The sequence below is a fragment of the Musca autumnalis genome, unplaced genomic scaffold (genome assembly GCF_047663935.1).
Source record: "Musca autumnalis isolate F117 unplaced genomic scaffold, ASM4766393v1 scaffold_5, whole genome shotgun sequence".
NCBI classification, from domain to species: Eukaryota; Metazoa; Arthropoda; class Insecta; order Diptera; family Muscidae; genus Musca; species Musca autumnalis.
Window position 1 is genome coordinate 59254492 of NW_027412088.1, and position 17287 is coordinate 59271778.

Sequence of the window (17287 nt, forward strand, 5' to 3'; positions counted from 1 at the left end):
TCCCACTACGGAAGCCAGGCAAGGATACCAGCAAAAGTGAATCGTACAGACCGATTTCGCTTTTGTCGCCCGTATCAAAGACACTTGAGGCCTTGCTCCTCCCCAGTATCAGAAATAGCTATCAAGTTGCCGATCATCAATATGGATTCCGTAAGCAGCACAGCACGACAACAGCGCTGCACGCCATTACCACATATATCTGTAAAGGACTCACCCAGAGACGGCCGTGCGATAGAACAGTGATGGTGGCGCTTGACTTATCAAAAGCCTTTGATACAGTCAGGCACTCCACGCTGTTTGAGGACATTGAGCAGACAACCCTCCGGCCAAGCTTGAAACGTTGGATAGTCAACTATATGTGTGGACGCCAGTCGTACGTGGAATTCAGGAATAAGATGTCCCAACCCCGTAGAGTGAAACAGGGAGTTCCCCAAGGTGGGGCTGATATCTCCGGAACTGTTTAACCTCTACCTCTCCTGTATTCCACCCCCTCCAGACGGCATTGAGATCGTGACGTATGCGGATGATTGCACGATCCTGGCGTCGGTTACCTATCCTGATGACATCTGTGAGAGACTAAAGAACTATTTAACCGATCTTACCACCTTTTTCCATTCGAGGAATATGCAGATTTCCCCCACAAAATCTACAGCCAGTCTGTTCACCACATGGACAGCGCAGTTTGGACGTGAGTTGAATGTCGTGGTCGGCGGTAGCAGAATTCCGACCACAAACTGCCCTAAAAATTTAGGGGTCACATTCGACACTACATTCACGTCGTGCGCACACGCCACAGCTATCTGCGACAAGTTGAAAAGTAGGAACAAGGTCCTCAAGTCCCTGGCCGGCAGCACTTGGGGTGCAGATAAAGAAACCTTGTTGGCCACGTATAACGCGATAGGTCAGTCTGTGGTAAGCTATGCGGCTCCAGTCTGGTCCCCGAGATTGTGTGATTCGAACTGGAAAAAGATTCAAACTTGCCAGAATGCCGCCCCGAGAATAGCGACAGGGTGCCTCCTCAAATCTTCAGTGGACCATCTACACAACATCTTTTTATCTGCCCCGCCAAACCTACCCATCTAACTCCAGTGGATCTGTGGCTACATCCCATCGAAGCAGCCACTTTTCTGGAACTGGAGATAGACCCAGAGCCAGATTGAACAGAGGAACGAGCAAATAAACGTAACAAAAATACTGTTACAACAACAACATTATTTTTAGTAAGCAAGTTTCTGTAGCAATGAGGGGGGTCCCATTGCCAAACTACAGTCAATTCGGCCTAAAAATGAAGATAAAATCCTCATATACAAAAACCTGGACCTATGTAAGTTCACAATTTTTGTGGGGAAATGTCTGTATCATTAAAAATGCCAAATGACAGCTAATTCGGGCCAAAATGAAGATAAAATCCTCAAAATACCTGATAACGGGTGGTACCGCTATATGGGGGCTGTGGGAAAAAATTGACCTATATTCATGTATTGTCATCCAAATCTGAAAAGTTTGCAAAGTTTCAGTTCGATTGGTCAACTGCAACTGTGTTAAAAATGAGTTACCAGATTTGAATTAACGGACACCAAAGCAAGTTAAATAAAACACTGTAAAAACTCAAAGATATTGTGTTTGCTTCTTTTTTGGGTCCCAGGCTGAGGGTATATCTTTGTCGGCACAGGGAGCTTTCCAGCACTAAGTTCAGTGTCAACTTATGATTAAAAACCTTGGAATTTTTCATGTTAAAGACGTTCGTGGCCTTTGTTTGGTACCTAAAATCCAATACATCGCCAAAAATACACATTAAGTTGAAAGATAAAAATCTGGCAACATTTTTTCTAAATTAAATTCCTCGCAATGTATGTATGTATGTATAGCTTGCAGGTACGTCGTTTTCTAATACACCACCTAAAACATTTTGCAGTTAGTAGTGGTTCATTGTTCATTGTAGTGTTTTTCTATTTTTGTATTTCTGTTTTGTTTATTTTACCCGTTGTAGCCCAAAGGTTTCCTCACTCAAAAGTGTTGAAGCGCACAAAAAAAAACAAACTTAGGGGGAAATGGAAATGTCATGTAAAACATTTGAAATATTTGCAAATGTATGGATGTGTGTATGTATGTATCTATGACCACTTCTGTACCATTTCACAATAACTGCTCTTGATATTTGATTTCAATGGAAATGTAGAAAACGAAACCCTGAGCTCTGGAAAAAAATTTAAAATTCTCAAAAAAGTTTTTGAACCAAAAATTATTCTAATTTGTTAGTAGAAGTTATTTGACGTAACATTCCAGGAAATGATAGTTAATGTTATGCACGATTAAGCACAACGAATCGCATAGGAATTTCGACGGCCGCCCATAAGGAAGTAAACATCGATTATATTGACATTTCTAAGTGACATTGGTAAATGTATTTTTTTTTTCAAGGAAAGTGGACAGAATATTAAATGACTTTGTTGTTGTTTTTCTTTTGTGGGTAAATGTCACGAACTGAAATTATTTATTGCGGAATTTTTATTATTATTTAGGATTGTAGTTGGTACGCATTTTGGTATTACAGTACGTTTATATATAACAGGATTTAGTTAATCCAGTGGAGTTTCATTTGCCAAATCCATTGCGTATACGTCAAATAAATTCTCATAAAATAGATTTACCCGACAAAAATCTCTAATGAAAACACGGTTTTAGGGTGCTGAGGATAGGATGCACATATTTTTTATACTCCCAGCCTTTAGGCTAAAAAGGGTATATACACTTTGATAATTTCAAAAATGTGACCCATTGAAATAATGGCTTTAGACCCCAAGTATGTTTGGACGACAACCCTTTCAGACAATTTGGAGTTGATTTAGCCATGTCTGCCCGCATGTCTATCCGACTGGTTGGTGCGCACCATAACTCCCCAACGTATCAACCAATTTGTTTAAAATTTTGGGTACCGTAATATTTTGTCCAAAAATGTTCGCTAATATAGTTGGTCATAACATTGCATATGGTAATATCTCTTTCAGGCATAGATCAGTTTTAAATATGGACTAAATCGGTTTACTCCTACGTGCACCTTCCACAAAAAATTTGGGAAATGTGCAGCTAAACAACTCGTCTCGGATCGTTTTGAAATTTTTTCCAACAAATTCTTCTTGCGGACCCTGTTACGACGGTACAAATTTTATCGGTTCCAAGTCCGTACTACCTAAGGCCCATAAAAGCCTGCCGTTACCAATTAAACTTAAATTAACTTAAATTATTAAATTAAAATAACCCTCGATATTATTTCTTACAGACCCGGATTATGCCCGAATATTGACTACGTCGGACCACTTATCCGGGTACCTCCCACCCAAAGTTTGGAAATAGTGCAGTTTAAGGACTCGTGTGGGATTGTTTTTAAATTGTTGCCAACATGTTTTGTATTAGGCCCTAGTTACGACGATACATTTTTTGTCGGTGGCAAGTTCATACGTTCTGAGAAAGATACTAAGCAACGGCCCAGACCGGCTTTAACATGGCAAAGACCAGGACTTACCTTGGTCCATCTTTCATCTCAAGTGGGAACTGACCTCCCTGTGGTATCACCTGGGGAAGTGCCTTTAACACCCGTTAAAGGTAATGAACTAAGCCATGAGAAGTTGCAAAGTTGTGTAGAGCGTTGGGCTTGTATGTCACCCCTCCAAAAATATCGTACTATGGAAAAAAGACAAACCCCTCTACAGTTAACGACCCCCGCAAACGTTTCAACGAACATGCACCTGAAATGTTCGGATCCTTTAGAGAGAAGGTGTAGTTTATGCACTGGCAAAGGTAATTTCAAAGTACAAGGCCGATATTACTGTTATACCGGAAATATGATGGATAAGGAAAGGCCCAACACCTAAAGGTGACGCACTTTATTATAGCTGACATGACATAAAGCATGAGTTGCGGATTTTGCGGATTTGTAGTTGGTTGGAAGTTAAACCATCTGGTCTGCAGACTTGCTACAGTCCTGATAAATGCAAAATTGTTCGAAACCAGCTTTATTTGCACCCATACTGAAGACAAGGACGAACAGACCTAAGATATATTTTATAACCCCTTAGAAGAAACATTTGACCATTGTCCAGCCTATTATAATAAAATTCTTCTAGTCGATTTTAATGCCAACAGAATACGGAATACGTAGCCGACTAAACGTAGCATATAAAATATGAACAGACACAACATGGAAGTTGAACAATGGGACGTTGCTATTACAACACACAGCTACAGCATTTTCCACTTAACTGGCCCAATTGCTTAAACAACGCGCTCCTCGTCGCGATGACATCAGCACAGTGGCAATGGGTTGCCCACTCCGTGCAAACAGCCGCAAAATCCATACTGGGATTCCAGAGACCTCCACCAATAAACCCATTGTATAACCAGGAGTGTCGTGCTGCTATCGAAGAGAATTATGCCGCATAAGGGGCTACTCTACAATCAATAGCAACGCGTAGCACACGAGAGAGGTATCGGGATAAAAAGAGAGAGGAAAAACGTCTTTTCGCAGGAAAAATAGAGAAATGGAAAAAAAGAAATGGAAATGGAGTGTAAAAAATCGAGATGTATGGAAGCCAGAATTTACCAAAGAGTGAAGCATCAAACTGATGGCTTTGGTGCAGTCACATCTCCCTGAAGAGACGAGCAATGCCAGAAGTTGGTATTGAGGGTATACCGACCAGCCACTCTCATAACGTGTGCACAGCGGAAGATAAGACTGTGTGCTCCAACTAAAGGCGTATAAGTTTGTTTCCATTGCTTATAATATAGTGTCAGGGATATTGTTATAACGACTAAATACGAAATATTTACCTTCTGGCAAATCCTGGACAGGACCCGAGAGATTCAGATCGAATCTTGTATGACAAAACATTTGACTGGAATGACTAGATCATTTTTATATAGTTCTGAAGTAGTTTGTGAATTTGAAATACATTCTTTTGTAGATTAATAGTTTATTGGGTCCCTTTTAAAGATTTATTAATTTGGCAAAATTGAACTTTTTTTTGCAAAAATATACAAAACAAAGATCGAACTCACTTTTGGTTCTGCTCAAAACATTTGTAACTGAGAAAATTTAATTTAAAATCAGAATAAATTATTTTTGTTTTGATAATATATTGTGAGTTTAACATTTTATTTTATATCTGGTGACATCGTAAAGGAAACCAGTAAACCAAATAAATTAATATATCCTTTAGAATCCTGTGCTCTAAGCATAATTGTTAAATACCAAGGTTTTATTCGATATTTAATGGTCTAGAGTCCAGATAAGAGTCCCGGGACCTCCTATATGAATTTAGATTACTTAAGCTGATTGGGTCCGATAAGAACTTAAACATATTTGCAAAAAATACTGGTTTTACGTGGTTATATATACGTTTAGAGGCGGTATTATGCCAAAGCACCCTGTTCTACGACACTTCTGGTGAGTACATGGTGCGATTACGACATGTTATCTGTCCGGTAGTTCTTGGATCTGATAAATATCTCGTCCTCATGCATAGAGTACCATTTCTGTCCATAAAAATACCTCCATTGCAATATAAAATACCGTCTACATTTTGGGTCAACTTTTTGTATAAAGGGGAAAAATTCTATTGTGATAAATTTCATTTTTTCAATTCATATATCCTAAATATTGATTTTAATCGACGAGAAGTACTCAGTTTCACTACTCCAAAAACAATACCGCACATTTTTGCAAAATGTCTATGAAAAATTCCATTTTCCTGCAAATTGCTGTTTTCCCAAAATGTGCCTACTTTGGTATACCGGTATCCTTGGTATGTGTCGGAGGGGTTTGTATAGATTTATCAGTGTCAAGTCTTATTTTAACATCTGTTGATGACCTCTGAGAGATCTGCTTAATAATTCGTATAATTATGTGATCATCCCCTGGCGATTTTAGATTTTTTACGCTGCATCCAGCTCTGTTTTGGATATTGTGCTGTTCCTATGTTTATTTTTGGACTTTGTTGGATCCACAATTCTCAAAAATTACCATTTTAGCAAAGCTTTGATATAGATTTCTTGTCATAATTTAAGTTTTTCTTAAAAAATTAGACATGTCTTATTTTCGGCATACTTGTCTGTCAAAAGTAAACATAGGTGCGATAAAATGTACTCCTTATGAAATCTTTTTACATCCTTTTTCTGCCTAAAAACAGTCTGATGCCAATCAATACAACAAACTCGTCAAAAATGAATTAATAGATATTCGTAACACGGAGTTGCAAATGTTTTGAGCAGGCTAAAACTTGTTCAATAAAGAATCAAATAACAAAATCAAATATATTTTAAAAACTCAAAATGTCCCTAAAAATACATTGAATGTGATATAGGCATCTGAGTTGCAAATGTTTTGAGCAGCACTGTGTTTTCAAAGATATTTCAAGATGACTTAAACTGAGGGCAGCAGGATCCGATGGCTTAACAGCCAAACTGTTTAAAACCGGAGGCAAAACGTTGATAAGGTGTGCCCATCAGCTAGTTAGCACAGTGTGGCAGGAAGAACGCGTACCCGAGTGTTGGAACCTGAGCATCTTGTGTCCCGTCCACAAAAAAGAAGATAAGACTGTGTGCTCTTACTAAAGGGATATAAATCTGTTCCCTATCACTTATAAAATAGTGTCAGAGATTTTGTGCGAACAACTAAAGCCTATGGTCAACGAAATAATTGGGTCATACAAATGCTGCTTTAGATCTGGCAAATATACCGTTGACCACATATTTGCCTTGCGTCAAATCCTGGGAAAAGACCTAAGAGATGGAGATCGACACTTACCATATTTTTGTCGATTGTAGAGTAGCCTTCGATAGCCCCTTACGTTGAAGGATATTCCAAGCCATATCAGAATTTGGTTTACACGTAAAGCTCATTCGGCCTTGTAAGATCACTTTAACTGATACCTAGCCTTCAGGTAAAAAATAAGACGGAACCTATCTGAATAGTTTAGTGCCAGAAAATGTTTCAGACAAGGAAACATCCTCTCCTGTGATTTCCATAAAATCCTGCTGGAAAAGATTATACGACATGCAAACGTTAAAAGAAATGACAGAATATACACCAATTGGCACACATTTCTTGCTTATACTGACGATCCTGGCATTTTGTATCGATCAGTAAAAAATAAGCGATACCTTTAAGAAGGTCGAAGGAGAATCTTCTAAAGTGGGTCTGACAGTAAACGGCGACAAAACCAAGTTGATGGTATCGAAGCGTAATGCGTCCATAGAACCCATAATTTTGAGGAATATAAAAACATCGTTCACCACTGCAGTGCACAACAAACAACATCAGTTGTGAAGTAAGAAGAAGGATAGGGATGCTACTTTGACTTAAGTAAGCAGTTTAAAAACAAAAAACAACGATCGTAGCGTAATGGTTAAGTGTGTGGTATTTCGCTAGAATTAATTTTTCAATACAAAACTCCTTAGGCCATGTTAGCTCCATTAATCCAATTAATTAATTAAAAAAACACATCTCGTCAAACAAAAATAACACTTTAACCCGGTTACGAAGCCTGGATACCAGCTCAACCATATAGGGAAGTGTTTGATGTGTTTTAGAGAAAAATTCTTCCTGAGACCGACGGGCCAATATGCATTGACGGTGAATAAATATAGTTAAACGTATCAAGATACAATGATTTCGTTGTCTAGGCCATGTCATAAGAATCCGCAAAAAATGTGTAAAACTACAGCTGGGAAGGCGGTACATGCAGAACTGGAAAACCTAGGCTTCAATGTAATAATCATTGACGACGAGATCAAAAACACGATCGGCTTTGCCGACAGAATTATACCCTCAACCTGTGGGAATTGAAACACATATTTCCCAACATAAATATGGATTAGGATAAAATCTCAAAAGTTTTGCGGGAAAGGTGCCTAAAGAAACGAACCGACATAATCCATTTTGGAAGTGTGTCTTATTTTGGAAGTCATTCTTCTAGATAGGACCATTATATCAGGAAACATGGACTTGTCCACGACAAACAGGGACTACTAGGAGTATCTTCGGTAAAAATTTCCAAAGGATTCTCACACAGACCCTCAAGCACACTTAAACAAAAATGTCGATCATTAGTGTGGGTGGTACCCTAAGGAATTGACCGAACTAGGTTGCCCTTTTCTTTTTTATTCTTTTATCAGGAGCAAGCAGGCGAGGTTATCGTGCGCATCATTTTAGTGGAAAGTTTTGAACTTTAGCGGGGGAGGTACCCATATTGGAACCTCATCTATGTCTGGTAGAAATTTCACAATGTGTAAGGTATGGACCAAATCTGTTACTCTCTTCAAGAGTTATAGTGCGCACATTTTTTCCGAACATTTTCGAACTTTTGTGGGGGAGGTAACTGAAGGAGTAGACCGATATGGCTCATCTTCGAACTTGAACTATGTTTGGACAAAATATTATGAATGCCAAATTTTGGACCAAATCGGTTACTTCCTTCGAGAGGTATCGTCCGCTCCAGCCCGCCGGACAGACAGACGGCCAAATTGTCTGAAACGGATTTCGTAAAAATATTATTTCGATGATGCACATTTTGCTCTTGTTAGCATAAATGCTGAGGGTATAAAAATAAGGTATTCTAGTTCGGCTTATAGGACAAATTTTTTGTAGAGGTCCAACTAAATAAGAAAATTGTTGAATACGTTCATGAATTAATAATTCCTCTACATCTCTTAAATACATCGGCTGACAAAAATACCCCTGGTTTTAGTAGAGGATGTTTCTCTGGGCAGTAGTGTCATGCAAACTTGCAACACATACCGTGCAAATTTTGGCACATTTCAAATATTCTTTCAACTATTCCTCATATTTAATTTCATTTCATTTCAATTTTCCCATTTTCCTCTTTTACTCGATTCATAATTACAAAAATATGTATCACAAATAAACTCTGCCATAAATTTCAAAGACTATTTACAGCTCAGTGGTTAAGGATTTGCTTTTCCACTATGAATATGCTGTACATTTTTAACTACTTCACTCTAACTTCAATCAGGTGGAAATTTTTAATCACAAACAAGTAGTTTGTTTCGTTCTCTCACTCTCCTCTTCATCACCTCTCTCTTGAGTTTCAGCAACAGACATTATTTTGTGTGAAAAAAAAATAAACTATCGTCGTCGTCCTCACTGTGTACAACAATTTAAAATCTGAAAAATACATTAATCTCAATCTTTATTGTTTTTGTTGTTTTTGCCATCATTTGCAGGTACTCTATATAAAATCGGTGATGTGTTACCCCAGGATACCGGCAATTGTTTACAATGCATTTGCATCGATGGTTCGACCATAGATGACACACCCCGAGTCACATGCAGTCCACACAATTGTCCGCCATTGGTGCTACCGGATTTGTTCGATGCAACGGGCTACTAAATCTGTACACGGGTTCTGAGTACACATTGCATTGCCTGATGGAGAGGAAGAGAAAGCAAAAAAAAACATCATCGACATGACGACAACATCATCGACATAAGCCACTCACTCATTTGCACCCACCCACAATGTTTGTATAGCAAAAGTCGTTAAACCGCCAAAACGTATCACCCATTAACTTTGCCAGCAGCCACCACAATCCAGCCCAACATCCATGTGTCCTTTTTATATTGTGCCATGCATACAGGAATACCAATGGATTTGTTGTTGTTTTTGGTGGAAACCCCTCAACCCCCCACAATATTCCAGCCAACAAACCAATAAATAATATCATAGACAGAGAACGAAAGGAAGAAATGAAGTTTAGAGTAACCAAAAGAAAAAAGGTAAGTTCCCTTGAGGTTTGAGGATGTTGTTGTAAATATGGTCATATTTTCATTGCCATTCAATAAAATTCATAATTTATTACCATTTTGTTTTCTTCTTTCGTATGTGTATTGCTACATTGTAGTTATTATCTGTTATTATAAAATAAATGAAAAAGAAAACAGTTTTCAATAAATTATATTTTTATTATCATCTACATTAGGTTGGAGGGCATAAATGATGGGTGTTATTATTGTCAAACTGTAGGAAATTAAGTTTTGTAGCACAAATGACCCTTGTGATCCCTAATAAAATGTTTTCCCTGGGAAATTCATAAATTGCGTGTAATGTCCCAAAAGTTAAGGAAATCTACGACCACCAACCAAAATTGTGTTTTTTTGGCCCTGCACCACGCTATGGTTAGGATATTATAAGTTAGTTTCGGCTCAAAGTTTGTAACATATAGAAATAATGTTCTAGATCCAAGTTTATAGTTGACCAGGCCACGAGTATCTGTGTAACCCTCACCTCATCTAAACCTTGTAATCAGGTAACAGGTCGCTATTTGGATAGGATTGTCACAAAATTTTTATTGATAATCAGATAATATTGAGGGGTCGGAATGGACAAAGAAGTCTGTTGCGGAAATAGTCAAGTTGTGATTCTTATGCTAATATATCGGCATCATTTTGGTGTATTCCAAAAGAAAAGCCTGTCAAGTAGAAGAAGATAGTAGAAAATTTCATCTTAATAGGTGCCACAACAGTCGCCAATACCACTTATCCATTGTATACCCGCAGCCTTTAGATTAAAGAGGGTAATTACGGGAATTTCTGAATGAAATAGGGCACTTTTAAAAAAAGTTGTTGTTGATTTCCTTTATTTTTTGCTGGGTTGATGCTGCTCATCAGCGAATATATCAGAGATATCGCGCCTTGATAAAGTTGAATTCTGAAAAAAATCATATGCAAATATTGGTTCAAATAGAAAAAAATAATTTTTTGTATTTTTTGTTTTTTTATCAGCTATCCAGAGCTCCGATTTGCTCGTTTTTACTAGCCAGTGAAAAGTACTCGCGAGTAGAAGTACTCGAAGAGTGCGAGTAAAAAGTCAGATTTGCTCGTTTTTACTCGCGATTAAAAAATACCTGCCAGTGGAAATACTCCCAGAGTACGAGTTTAACAAGAACTTTACTCCCCACTCTTTTGTGTTGTTTGGGAGCACTCGCGAGTACTCTTGGTTTAAAAATAAGGGTTCGAGTGAAAATACTCGGAATAGATTACCAGTTTGCTCGAAGAGTAAAATCGAGTGAAAAAAATATTTTTTTGTGGTTTGTGTGTTATTCAGTTTGTAGTAGCGAACAGGTTTTGATGTTCCTGTGGACTGAATATGTAAAGAGCAAGTTGTTCGGAGGTCCAGAGGAGGTTGTTCCGAAGTTCGGAAGAGGGTGGTTGAAGGTCCAGAGGAGGTTGTTCCGAAGTTCGGATGAGGGTGGTCGGAGGTCCAGAGGAGGAGAAAATTTTGTGTGGGAGGTACAACCCTCCTTCGAACCTCGGAAAAACCTCCTCTGGACCTCCGACCACACCTCTCCGAACTTCGGAACAACCTCCTCTGGACCTCCGACCACCCTCTTCCGAACTTCGGAACAACCTCCTCTGGACCTCCGACCACCCTCCTCCGAACTTCGGAACAACCTTCTCTGCACCTCCGACCACCCTCCTCCTCGTATTGTAAGAAATAACTTTGTGGATTCTGTCACCTGATTACATCATGCTTAAATAAGGTCGTTGAAGGTCTTGGGTTCGATTCCCCGACCAGGCAACGTCAAATTTTCAATGATGTCAAAATACTCCTCAGTAAAGTTGGCGAAATGTAAAACTTCTCTTCAAGAGGTTTCGGATTCGACGGTAGCCAATAGGAATCGGGGTGAACTCATTAATATGAGAGAAGTATCCATTGTCCCTTCTAGGATGTTTGTGGAACAATCATATATAAAGGGTGATCCAACTAGAGCTACTTTTTTAATGGCCTTTTTTGGCTGATCACGTGTGAGTCGTGCTATGGTATCATGTTTTTTTTTTGCATAGTATTGTTTGACATAGAAAGACTTACAATTGAACAATGTTTGCAAATCGTTCAACTTTATTACGAAAATTAGCTTTCTCTGAGGAGCGCGTATCGAGCCAAATTTTGTTCAGCGATGAGGCCTATTTCTGGTTTATGGGTATGTAAACGGGGAAAGTGGTCGCATTTAGGTAAAGAGATTTAAGAGGTGTCACTTCATCCAGAAAAACAGACATGGTAAAATCGTCTCCAAATTGTCTGATGTACATTTCGCACAAACCTATGTACATGGGGCCTAAAGCATTATATACCCCCGTTAGCCTAAGGGGGACAAAAAAGAGAATTATTTTTTCGTTTTCGTCTAGTAGCAAAAAGCGTCAAAAAATACCTGAATATCCCAAAATGTGGTTTTATGTCTCCTGAATTTGTATTAGAGCTTTTCAATAGGTGAATAAAAAACCTAGATAATTCGTATTTCTTTATTTTAACCTCGTTAACTCGTAATCTCGATAAATAGTAATCCTCTATAATTCGTAAAAATTGCCTGGTCCATTGAATTACGAATTATCGCGACTCTACTGTATTTCAAAAAAAACTTTAACGGTAGCGACACCGAGTAGATTTTGAAAAAAAGGTGGCGAAGCCAAACATGTTGCAATGAATGCAACAAAAAAAATCCAATTGGACAAGTAATACGCTAGGTCTCCACGTAATTTCAATAATACAAAATCTGAGTATTTCTCTGTCATGATAGAGCCAATTTGTAGCATGGGACGAAAATTTTCTTCTCTACACAAAACCCATTATATATTAGGCACTAGGACCGTTATCGAGCAGACACATTATTGCAATTTGCAACTGGGGAAAGGTGAGTCGTTCTTTTTCCATATGTAGGCTACTTTGCCGGCATATGCCTTCCAGGATTTAAAATATGGACCAAAATTAAAATTTTTATATTTTTCATAAAAAAGTAATGGTCCGTTTCACTCGCTAAATAATATCAGATCATCATCCAAAATTGTAGGTATCTTTTTCGACCTAATCTCTTACCTTGAGCAATGTCTCGTTATTGAGCTACAATTGCGACCTCTAGCGTGCTGATGACAACTCTACAAACAGATAACTGATATATTAGGCTGTAACTCTCTTATCTGACCACGTAAATCAATATAATTAGCATCAATGGAAAGGTCAAGAGTTGGCCTTCCAAATATTATTTACAGGGGCGGAATGTGTCTTCCGGAAATAAGGATATAAGCTGTATACTAAAATTTTTCACAAGTTCACACAAAAGTTGTGGTGCATTTAACCCTCTGAATATTATCTGATCACCAACTCGAAATGAAAGCTTCTTCTTTGTCATATACTCTCTCCTGATGATTTCGCAGCGATCGGACCATTATTTCGACCTACAGGGCAACTGCACACATTTCAAAATCGCTTTATCTCGTCGAGATATGAAGATTGATATACCACATTGGGGGTCTAGGACTGATATTTCGAGGTGTTACTTGAATTTTTGCCAAAACAAACTTATAATACCCTTTCCACATAGTGGTTTGGGGTAGAAAAAACAAAAAATCGCCGGAGTGCTTTTTAAATAAATCGAGACCAAAATTCGCTTTTTCTGGTTTTTTCACGATTTTGCTTGAAAACCGCAAGTCATATCGAAATTGGATTGGAGAAAATGTTGTAGCTGTGAAAATTCTCCACAAGATTGACCTTTACGATATTTTTGTAGGTTTTACCATTTTTTAGATATAGAAGTTCAAACTGCGCCTTAACTAAATTTAAATAACAACCGCTTGAACCTGGGAAGTTTTTGCGGATTCTGAAATAGCAATTTTCATAGATGGGAAAAATCGAAAAAAAGAAAAAATCGCTGGCATTTTAGTTTTATTTTAGGTTTTCGCGATTTTACTTGGAAACCGCAAGTCCTATCGAAATGGGGCTAAAGAAATGTTGTAGCTGTGAAAATTCTCTAGAGGATTTACTGTTATGATTTTTTCCTAGGTTTTACCATTTTTGAGATATAGAAGGTTCAGGTCACATTTTTAGGTTTTTTGTTAAGTTTTCACGATTTGCTTGAAAACGGTAAGTCTTATCGAATTAAAACTAGAAAAAAATTTATAGCTGTGAACATTCTCTACAAGACTGGCTTTCGTAATTTTTCCCTAGGTTGTACCATTTTCGAGATATATAATTTTAAGTTTGAAAATTGCTGTCATGACATTGTTTTATAAGGAGACGATACAGTCAGTGAATTTTTCCAATTTGAACTTCTATATCTCAAAAATTGTAAAACGTACGAAAATGTCATAAAATACAATCTTGTACAATATTTGCTTTAGTTCCATTTTGATAGGGCGTGTGGTTTCCTAGCAAAATCGCGAAAACCCTAAAAAATTGAACATTGGCCGTTATTTATTTAAAAAGCGTTTAGGCGATTTAGTTTTTTTTTTTTATTTTTCTCTTCTATGAACATTGTAGTTTCAGAACCCGCAAAAACTTCCGAGGTGTAAACTCCATTTAATTAAAGTTGGCTCACCGTGCACTATGTGGGTACGGTATTATAAGTTGGTTCCGGCTCAGAAGTTTTGTAACACATCGAAATAATATTCTAGACCAGGTCATGTGTGACTGTATAAACTTCAAGTAAAAGGTCGCTATTTGGATAGGATCATCACGAAATTTTCAGTGATGGTCAAACAATATTCCGAGTTCGGAATGGGCAAAAAAGTCTGTTGCGGAAATAGTCAACGTGTAATTCTTATGCTAATATATCCGCATCTATTAGGTGTATTAAAATAAAAATAGAATAAAAGACAGATCTGGGAAAACCGCATTACATGAGGTAGTTCACCATATAGAGATAACTTTCGAAATGAAAATTTATAAACAGCTAGTGTATGCATCTATATCGAAGGCACTTTCAATAACGTCAGCACTGAAACGGGCCTTGAGGCACTGGATTAACCATATGCTAAGGAATTGATGGATACGCTGCTCGCTACATGACTTATTACAAGTAAAAAAAGCATCAGTCGGCTTTGCCGACATAGATATACATACACTCATCCTGTGTGAATTGATACTTTCATCTATGGACAATATAGAATCGAAAACGGGCTACGCAGCCAAACCTTTGTCCCCAATAATTATGTATGTACTAAGGAGGTTTTCGGATGTTTTGGTCCTTTTTGGACGTATGAACTTGTCGAAAAAAAATATTTGGATTGAACCCCAATTTTGTTGCGGAGGAGGTACCTGAAGGTATGGATCGACATAGTCCATTTTGGAAGTGTTGGAGGTACCCAAAGAGTGGACCGATATAGTATATATACGAACCTGATCCAAGTAAGGTAGGAGCTATCGAAGAACTCGTTTTCTTAGATAAGTAAATAAGCATTTCTCCAACAGTTAAATAGCTGGAAATGATCCTGGACAGAAAACTGAATTGGAAAGACCACATTCAGGGAAGGGCTAATAAAGCCCACAGATGTTGGTTGTCTTTAGGAGAGCTATAGGCTCAAAATGGGATTTTAATCCTAGAATGATGCACTGGTTTTACACAAGCTTAATTACACCGATTCTATGGTGTACAGCTACGGAGAAAAAATGGAATTTGAAAATATTGCAAAAAGTCCAACGAATGTGCTGCCTAAGCATTAGTTTAGATACAATTTTATTTGGAATAAGAATTCAGGTAAGATATGAAGTCTGGGTCTGTGCTATGGGGGATGACTGGTATCTATTGCGTAGACCAGGAAACGAGAATATTCCTTCGACTGCCGGATCAAAACACGATCCTCACCGCCCAAATCTGAGCGATTTAAGGTTAACACCAATTAAACCTATAAACAGAAAGACAGTAAAGTGAAAAACTTTCTTGCAGTGTAAAAAGTCAATTAATGACTACTCCTATCATGGTTCATTTAACATTATATGGGTACCAAGACATGCAGGGATTAGGAATGACGAGATAGCTAACTCCTTAGCAAAATACGCCAGGGAGCAAACTACAATAAATCTAAATAGTGCTAAGCCTTAAAACGCGGCGCGTCTAGAGTTAAAGACATGGGCAACAATTGCCCAAATATACCTCTGGATTAATGAACAGAGAGGAAAGAACACAAAAATACTATGGGGGGACCCTGACGAGAACAAAACAAAGGATCTACTTTTGATAAGTCAAACAAGTAAGAACGGCATTAAGGTCGGCCGGGCTGAACTTGTTATATCCTCCACCACAAGTTGTATTGAAGTAAACTGGAACTATTAGTTCCCTTTCGTTTATAAAGAAGACTAAATACCAAATTTCAGCAATTTCTCAATACCGAAATTCGGGAGGTACCGTTCTATGGGGGCTATATCAAAACTTCAATCCATACCTACAATTTTCTGGCGGAAAGTTTTTAGACTGAAATAACACTAAATACCAAACTTCCGATATTTCGGTAAGATAATATGGCATATATCGGGGTTGAATATGGACTATATCTGTACCTTCCACACAAAATTCGGATAAAGTGAAGTTTAAGAGCTCCTCTCGGATTATGGACTATATTTGTCCTGTCCTTCGGGTATCTCCCACACAAAATTTTAAAAAAGTGCACATTAATAGCTCGTCTCTGATCGTTCTTACGAAAAAAACCCTGCCGCCACCAACTAAACTGGGTAGTACGTAAGATATCCCTCGAAGGGACAAACGGATGTCTAAACGTGGTGCATAGTGTTATTTCCTACAGCCTCGAATTATGTCCGACTATCCACTACATAGGACTATTTTTTCGGAAAAATCTTTTCCAATTAAAAATATTAAGATAAGACTCGCGGCAAAATTTAACAAAATTTTATATGTTAAAGTCAATGGCCACGACGACTCAAAGACTCGCGGGAAAATTTAACAAACTTTGATATGTTATAGTCTATGGCCACGTCGACTCAAAGACTCGCGGTAAAATTTAACAAATTTTGATGTGTTATAGTCTATGGCCACGTCGACTCAGAGACTCGCGGGGAAATTTAATGAGTTTCGATATATTAAAGTCAATGGTCACGTCGACTCAAAGACTCGCGGGAAAATTTAACAAATTTTGATATTTTATAGTCTATGGCCACGTCGACTAAAAGACTCGCGGTAAAATTTAACAAATTTTTACATGTTGTAGTCTATGGCCACGTCGACTCAGAGACTAGGGGAAATTTAATGAGTTTTGATATATTAAAGTCAATGGCCACGTCGACTCAAAGACTCGCGGGAAGATTTAACAAATTTTTACATGTTGTAGTCTATGGCCACGTCGACTCAGAGACTAGGGGAAATTTAATGAGTTTTGATATATTAAAGTCAATGGCCACGTCGACTCAAAGACTCGCGGGAAGATTTAACAAAGTTTTATATGTTAAAGTCAATGGCCACGTCGACTCAAAGACTCGCGGGGAAATTT

At 38.0% G+C, this 17287-nt stretch overlaps 1 protein-coding gene and 1 long non-coding RNA gene across 3 annotated transcripts in view; one reads left to right on the plus strand and one right to left on the minus strand.

Annotated features, from left to right (window-relative positions):
- The window catches only part of LOC141404898 (uncharacterized), a 163307-nt gene that overhangs the window by 140975 nt on the left and 5045 nt on the right, over positions 1–17287 (plus strand). For both annotated transcript variants that reach the window (XM_073988724.1, XM_073988725.1), the window contains exon 7: positions 9241–9793. In XM_073988724.1, the coding sequence (XP_073844825.1) occupies positions 9241–9407 (167 nt within the window). In that variant the 3' untranslated portion in view covers positions 9408–9793. The remainder of the gene's footprint in view (positions 1–9240; positions 9794–17287) is intronic.
- Positions 9192–17287, minus strand: part of LOC141404899 (uncharacterized) — a 36814-nt gene continuing 28718 nt past the window's right edge. Inside the window, exons 2-3 of the long non-coding RNA XR_012413108.1 lie at positions 9517–9925; positions 9192–9442 (exon numbers count right to left, since the gene is read on the minus strand). This is a non-coding gene — a long non-coding RNA (uncharacterized lncRNA). The remainder of the gene's footprint in view (positions 9443–9516; positions 9926–17287) is intronic.